The sequence below is a fragment of the Podarcis liolepis genome (genome assembly GCF_965112155.1).
Source record: "Podarcis liolepis genome assembly, chromosome: 1".
NCBI lineage: Eukaryota > Metazoa > Chordata > Lepidosauria > Squamata > Lacertidae > Podarcis > Podarcis liolepis.
In genome coordinates this window covers 90,134,329-90,142,678 of record NC_139554.1, presented here as the reverse complement: position 1 = coordinate 90,142,678, position 8,350 = coordinate 90,134,329, and the positions used below count along the sequence as shown (strand labels likewise).

The following is an 8,350-nucleotide window of genomic DNA, read 5'->3' as shown; positions in this document are numbered from 1 at the left end:
AGCTGCTGCTATATCAAAGCACCCATGCACAACTTTCTCCCAGGTGGATTCTGAACTTATTTTGTAATCAGATAAAATAACGATCACCTGTGTGATCACACCCAAGTTGCTCACCTATTGTGCCTGCAAAAAAATAATTTCAGAAGCTCATCTGCTCACCTGCACATGCTTTTACATCCACAACATTAACAATGAAGTAGTGACAAAATCAGAAAAAAAGCTTTTAGTACGTATATTTAGCTGCCTTTATAATACAGACTTCTCCCCATGATTTATTGAGTAACTATATAAAAAGTTTTGCAGCAGCAGCAAAATTAATACAACCTGTGCAACAACAATAAGGGTCAGGCTTTTTGGCAACTTCACATAATTAGCTCAGATGTCACTTTAAAGGGGCAAGTGTAAAGATGTGAAAAGATCACTTATTTCACTTGCTTTAATCCCACACACCCCTGCTCTTAGCAAAATAGTATTGAGCGTTCAAATGCAACTCTTGAAATTACAAATACAGCAATAACTCATTACAGAAAGGGAAGGAAAACCCAGCATAGTTAAATAGCAAAGTGCTTCTGTATGGCACAATCCCCAGGACTCTGCTGTACAAGGGCCTTAGATTTGCATAATTACAATTAATTTCAATTGAGTGTGTGCAGACTCATGGATGGTCCTCTCAGTCTTCAAATGAGACTGAATGGAAAATCACTAGATTTCAGTGTGGGCCCTCACAATTTTTCTTAAAAAAGAAACAAATTCCCTTGTTAAACACTGAAAGAGTAAAAATGCACCAATTTCTACAGATTCAATACATGTTTACAAACTCACTGCAACACCACAAATAGAATGTTCAAGTTTTTTAGGGGGGGAGGGGGGAGCAAGTCTAGTACTTGGCAGACAGGATGGAATTACTTCAATTTCTCAATATTAGAAAGATGCCTTGTCCGTTTACCCCGAATAAGCTGTTGGAATGAAGGAGGAAATAAATTGGAAATACAGCGTGCCAGAATATAACCACTAATGCTCTGAAATTATAGGCTCAATTCAGGAATACTGCAACGATGACTCAAACACCAACTCACTACTGAGTCTTTGTTTCTGAATGACTAAGTCCTTATAGCGTCCATCCAATATGTTGGCAAAATAGTAGCATCATAACCTACTTCAATACAGTTGTGTGCAAATTTCAGAGACCAGAGAGATCTCAGTATGTCTTAACTTTCCCTTTTAAAAGAATGGCTAAAGGCTTAAGCCTTTATTAGGAGCACCAAAACTGAAGTCACATAGGAGAGGCAGGTAACTTTGGTTGAACTTCAATCAGAACTAGCCACTGCATAAGACTGAGGAAGAGTCCATAGAGAGAGTGCCAACATTGGGAGCAACATCAGGAGAGAAATTCAGAGTGATCATACTGCTGATAAGAAGATTTGCTGGCAATATTTTTAGCACGGACAGTTGCTTTCAAGAATTGTCCCTTTCGGTATACATGGATTCGTTGAACTTCATAATTTTTCAAACCAAGTTTTGCACTTTCAGAAAGGCTATTATGTGAGTGGAAAAGCTTATTGGATCAAGATGTCTTCTCATTCATCCAGTCCTCTACCCTTAGTGGTAAATGTCTTGTTAATTCCGCAGCCTCTATGTACAGTTCCTAAAGATCACAATAAGCAGCATCTTTCTTTAAAGCTCTTCTTGTTCTTGTTGCTCTTCTTGCCATTCTTGTCTTTGTTTTCCGACATCTTCTTGGCTCTAATCTCTCTCATTAGATCAAAGAATACCTAAAATGAAAAACTGCACATTAATATCAGAATTTTTTAAGCATATAGGGATTCAGCCTATAATAATAATAATATACAATATGTTGTTTGCTTTATAAGAAAAGTTAAAATTACAGGAATAGACGTTTTTACCGTTGTTTTAGATAGATTTAAAATCTAAACACAAGAACACAATGGAAATAGATACAACAGGTATCTACAGAATATTACATTTTGTCGATAATGAAGCGTTTTAATGACTAGTAAATCAACACTCTTTTTTATTACTTTTGCATAAAGATCCAAATTTAGTGCAGAATACACGGATTACGGTGGAATCTAGAAGAATTCTATAGGAACATTTTCCTATGGACACATGAAACGTTTAAATGGAGAACTAGTCTTTATGCATACTAACATAAAGCTTAATGACACATATTTAAGATGAAGAACTTGGAACTCAATCTTAGTGAACTTCTGAATTTGCTGATAAGATTTTCAAACCACAATGTAAAGAGAGCTCAGGTCGCAGAGAAAATCTGCATTCAGTCAATATAACTGTCCACCAAGAAATGAGATCTGAAGCACAGATTATATTGCAATAACCCCCAATGCACTTTTTAAAGAAGTTTTGGTGATCAAGAGCAACTGAGAAGGCTACCTTTGGAAGGCATTTAGCAAGGTTGCAAGGAAACCAGTACTTCTCAATTAAACTCATGCCAAGTCATTATATGCCATGAATATACTACAAGAGGTGTTCAGCATGGTCATACTAATATTTATTTAACCCAGCCACATAACACAATTTGTAGTCGGAGCATAATTTAAGAGAAAAACCAGCAGCCAAGACAGGATTCCTGTTTTCTCACATAAAAGTAGCAAGTTTCCTTGCTATCCAAATGAGAACCCTATAGTTCTTAAACACGACTCCCCTCAAATTCTCCACAATAAAAGGAGTCCTCAAAGGGCAGAAGTTTCTTGCTTTGTATTTATCCACAACTGCAAGTCAGTAACCACATTTAGAAGGCTGCTGTCCCCAAACCAACTTAGTCCTTTACCTTATCTACATTTGCTCTGGTTTTTGCTGATGTCTCTACATATTGCACTCCCCACTCGTCTGCTTTACTTCTAGCCGCTTCTACAGGCACTTGCCGACGGTCTTCCAAGTCGGATTTATTTCCCACCACAAGTAAAGGTATCTTGTCCTCTTCAGCTTTTACACGCAGGATCTGCTCCCTTGTAAAAAAATATTAAACACAAGCAACTGAGGTGGCTATCATAGCAATTTCCCAGTAGTCTAAAACTATGGAAAATGTACACTAATTTATTATTTCACATGCCAAGAAATGATGGGAGCATTTCTGAAATAAATAGAGGTTTAAAGTTCTTTGCTCAACTAAAACTACAAAAGGAATGTGTCTCAAGGAAGTTGACAGATATAGTGTGGGCCTGGAGACAAAGGCCAAGAAAAGTTTGATAAGTTTACCCAGAGGTTATGATAGACATCTTCAACTATATGAAGAGCTGCCACACAGAGATGAAGAAAATTTGCTTTTGTTCGCTCCAGAGAGTAGGACATGAACCAATGGGTTCAAATGACAAATGAAAGGGATAAAGACTAAGCATTAGGAATAACCTACTGATGGTACAAGCTGTTCCAACAGTGGAACAGACTTCCGTGAAAGTTGGTGTAATTTTCTTCATTAGACATTTTTCAGAGAAGGCTCAATAGCAAACAAACAGGGATACCGTAATAGTGTGTTTCCTGCATTAGCAGAGGTTGGATTGGATGACCTCTGAGGTCCCTTCCAAAACTAAGATTCTGCTGCAAACATTCACCCCAAGAAACAGCTAAACATACTTAACACAAATATTGCTAATGTTCATCCATAGCCTTTATACCTTCAGATGTGCTCAATATTTTCCTGTTCCAACTGCAGGAACAAAATATTAAGAAAGTGAAGCACAACACTTAAAATGTTGTCCCTGGGAGGCGAGGCAGGGCAGGGCAGGGCAAAGAAGATTATTTTACCCTTCAGGAAATGTCTGTGTTACCTGGGTCGAATGATTTCCACCCAGGTAACCACCTCGATTTCACTATTAGTTACACTTGTAAAATGATGTTCACTTTGGCATATTATTCAGTTCATTGGACCATATTCCTTTTTTGGCACACAGTATATGCACCACACACAAAGCCTACAGAAAATGCCTAGATATCACTACTTACCTAAACTCTGCTGTTGCTGTGAAGGATTCATGCTCAGTTATGGAGAAAACTAGGAGAAAACCCTCTCCACTACGGAAGTAATTGTCTCGAATAGCTGCATAATCTTCTTGTCCAGCTGTATCCAAAATATCGATCTGTACTTCCTCACCATCCAAAACTACTTTCTTTCTGTAACTATCAGCCTTCGTAGGTTCATAGTCTTCAACAAACTAAGAGTTATAAAAGGAGTAATTAACTGTAGAGTACCCATACTCAGCTTCTGATACCTGATTTTTGTCAGCTTCAGACCATATGCCAATAAGGATTCCTTCAGCCCATATGCCAAGAAGACTAGATATCAAAGGCCAATATGGATGGGTTATCAAATTATCAGTAGTGACTTCTGGGAACAATGTAGCAAAATAGTTTACCTTACAAGTCACCTTATATTGGTGTTCTTCAACCTTGAGTTCCCTGATGTTTATGGACTACAATTCCCATCATCCCTGATTACTGTGGCTAAGGTGATTGGGGATTATGAGATCTACAGTCCAGCATACTTTAGTTGAGATTCCTGCATTGCAGGAAATGCCCCTCAGAGTCCCTTCCAACTCTACAATTCTATGAACATCTGAGGACCCACATGAACTGTGACCAACATGTAGGTCTCAAGTGAAAGACAAGATACTATTTATACGTCCTCTTAGCAAAATACGTTGGAAACTAACTATCGAATCTTATCATGCTTCTTGGATACAAAGTATTTTCTTTCGTTCTGCTATTTTAAGGCTGCGGTTTTGACTCTGAAGAGCACAGGACACAAGGCTAAAAATGCCTCCTTCACTATGGAATTAGAGTTGTGCAGTAAGACATTAAGAGTTTATACGACTGGGGCTGGAAAATGAGATTCTCAGCAAAAAGAGATACAACATTTTAAAAATATTTATGTTTCTTTTTGTGATGGGAAATGGCAACATCATTCCCTGCAAGCTCCCACCCCAGCTTCTGAGATTTCACACTGTTCAAACAATGCCCTGGTCATTTCTATAGATAGAAGTTTTCTTGAGGCGCCAACCCAATGTCAGATTCTGTGCTTTTGCACACAAGCATGGAACCACAGAACACACACAGCTCTAAGTGACATTTGATGTACTATTGTTATCATAAAGTATTTATATATAGCACAACAAATTCTCTGGAGTGCTTCAGACAGATAAGAGCAGAACAGCCTACTTGAACCTCCAAGTTTTTGTGTAAGAGGAACTTAATCTCTGAACTAAGCTGTAAATGCAAGAATTCAACAATATAAAATCAGCTGTTTTACTGGCCCTGCTATAGTTAATGGGGTTATAGCTGTTTTAGGAAGAAACTTCAGTTTTGAAGAATAATGTTTTTTTTCCTGTGTTTCTGAACCAATCTACGGCTGTGCTTAGTTATTTCATATTAAGGAGGCAAAGTGCAGATCCAATAATGGTCCACTCCACTGTAATTAAAAATGTACACAAAGATCATAAATCTTACCTCATCATACATAAACTGAAGTGTAAGTGCTGATTTGCCCACACCTCCGCTGCCAACCATGATTACTTTGTGGAGGGCCAGAGAGCTCTGGTTTTTTGCCTTGTTAGCAGCCATTTTTCTGAACTGTTGTCAAGCACCACCAAAGCAGACTGATGAGCTAAAAGGTAAGAAACAGAAAATGTGTTTGGCATGTAAATCAAGTATTTAAAATTTAGAATCAGTGTAGAGATTTATCACAACGCCCTTTGATTAATGCTTTTGCTCTACAGTATTAACAGTGCACACCTTGGTAAGCTACAGTCAGGCATAAACTATGGCTTCCAATGAATGAGCAGTATTGCTGGATACCCTGCTCACCCTGCTCAACTGCAGCCCTGCCTACAACTGCAACAAACAGGTCATGAGGCTTGGCACACTATGCAAACCAGCATTCCTGTACCCCAAACAAACCATGAGTGGGAAGCAACAAGCCCTGGTTTATGTTTCTGGTTTGTTTGGAGAAAAACAAGTCGCAGGTAATGGATCACATGACATGTGATGCTAATTCAGCCCTTTGGTTTGTTTCTCTTTGCTGCAGCCAAGGCAGAATGAAGCAAGTAAAATTTGAGCAACTCCAACACACAACCTGTAAGTGTTAAGTGAAGAGACCAAAGGAGCATTTATGAACTATCCCCAATTTTACTGGCCACAACATGACACCGAACCAGAGTGCCACATGAACTAGTCTCAGGTTTGTGTGTTGCCCATTCTCTCTTCTTCGTCTGGCTCATCTACCAGGTGGAGATTGGAAGCAGCCACTTGTTTTCAACCAACTACAATTAATGGCGGGATCCAATGAAGTAGTACCATCAGTTCAAGGACTTCTGGCTGTGTAATGGACCTTCTTCCTCTTTTTGCATGCTGCCAAATCTCTTCTGGGTTATCTCCAACCCTCTGCAGCAGATATGAGGAGGGACACACAGAGAGAGGGTAGGGAATTTCTGTTGTACAAATGGAAACCCTTGCACCAATGGTACTACTACAATGGATACCACCAAGATGTGTTTCCTAAACAGGGACATACATTTTTGTTTAAAATAGCAAACTAGAGCTGTAAAGGTCTGTCAAAAAATAAAACAACCCCATGGAGGACTAAAAGGACACAGTTTGGTAGAGTGCAGCTGCCGCATGCTCTCTTCTCTTCATGCACTGACTTATGCCCAATTCAGAATGCCTGAATAGGGCTACCCTAGGCTGTGTTTCAGAATGGACCAGAAACTGTCAAACTCATTTTACACCAAATTTAGCTAGATTGCATGGTATAACCATCTCAGGGAAACAAACCACTGGAGTAAAGCACCCTCTGTGTTGCCCCCACATATCTACAGTATAGACCCTTCCCTCATATCCAGTTTATAGGAACTCAGGATAAGCAAGACACCTTTGAGATGATTTCTTATCACTGCTTAAGAAGAATTAACTCTGCATCCACTTAAACCACACATTTCCCTTAACCCAGGCACGTCCAACAGGTAGATCGTGATCTACCAGTAGATCACTGCTAGATTACTGGCTCCCCCCCAAAAATCTCAACAACTTTGACCTGAACCCCAAAAAACAGGGGTAGATCACTGCCAGTTTTTAACTCTGAGTAGATCGCAGTCTCTTGGGAGTTGGCTACCCCTGTAACCTCTGAACAGGAATTTCCTTGAGACACCTTACATTTTTAGAAGCTGCTTTGTAGTATGAGGCTTTTTATATAGGCAATGTTTATGTAAATACACCCAAAGAGATGAATATTACATTATTTAAGTACAACTTAAATCAATTTTAAAACAATCAAATGGCTTCAAGAGTCCACTGCTTTCCATTTCATTACTTAGTATCTTAAAATAGAATCTGTGGAGTAGGAAGCAAACTGCAGTTCAGCAAGCATGCTCAATCATTCTCGTTTTACTTGCCATGCAGCTGGCGTTTACAGACTTTCTCCAGCTACAATGCAACTGAAAGCAGCTATTCTTCAGAGGGCCTTTAGTTTATACAGATACAAACAGAACTCCTTTGTGAAACCCTTCCAGTAACCAACTTCTAAATTATTGGCTGAAATTTTAAACTAAATATATTCTGTATAAATTGCAATACTGTAGTGTGTTGTATTTTGTATCTTCATAGTTCATGTATGGCACAGAAAGATACGGAGACTATGAAGTCACAAGGTTCAAGTTACATACATTATGGAGATCCAGAGTTAACATGTTTAGCCGTTTTACCAAAATATAATAACGTTCTTAAGAGTAATTAAAGACCACTTAAAAAGAGGATCGAGGACCCTAAGTGTTCCAGGGGCAACTTCAACTGTCTGGTAACCCCCTGACCCTGGTTGATCTGCACAAATCAAATCCATGTACAGTGGTACCTCGGGTTACAGATGCTTCAGGTTACACACTCCGCTAACCCAGAAATAGTACCTCAGGTTAAGAACTTTGCTTCAGGATGAGAACAGAAATTGCACAGTGGTGGCACAGCGGCAGCGGGAGGCCCCATTAGCTAAAGTGGTACCTGAGGTTAAGAAACGTTTCAGGTTAAGAACGGATCTCTGGAACAAATTAAGTTCTTAACCCGAGGTACCACTGTATGAAAGAGAGCTTATAGGCAAGCCTAATTGTTCTAATGTTTCACAATGTCAGTGAATAAGAGGTCTCCCAATAAGCATGTATAGGAGCTCTCCCACCACCAGATCACCATACAATTTTCATATATACAGTGGTACCTCAGGTTAAGTACTTAATTTGTTCTGGAGGTCCGTACTTAACCTGAAACTGCTCTTAACCTGAAGCACCACTTTAGCTAATGGGGCCTCCCGCTGCTGCCCCACCACCGGAGCACAATT

At 39.3% G+C, this 8,350-nt stretch overlaps 1 protein-coding gene across 6 annotated transcripts in view; it reads right to left on the bottom strand.

Moving 5' to 3' along the window:
- Window positions 1-216: 216 nt before the first annotated feature.
- RALB (RAS like proto-oncogene B) overlaps window positions 217-8,350 on the bottom strand; it is a 32,026-nt gene continuing 23,892 nt past the window's right edge. For all 6 annotated transcript variants that reach the window (XM_083491507.1, XM_083491509.1, XM_083491504.1 and 3 more), the window contains 4 exons: window positions 5,482-5,638; window positions 3,982-4,190; window positions 2,810-2,987; window positions 217-1,772 (listed from right to left, as the gene is read on the bottom strand). In XM_083491507.1, the coding sequence (XP_083347633.1) occupies window positions 1,653-1,772; window positions 2,810-2,987; window positions 3,982-4,190; window positions 5,482-5,595 (621 nt within the window). In that variant the 5' untranslated portion in view covers window positions 5,596-5,638 and the 3' untranslated portion in view covers window positions 217-1,652. The remainder of the gene's footprint in view (window positions 1,773-2,809; window positions 2,988-3,981; window positions 4,191-5,481; window positions 5,639-8,350) is intronic.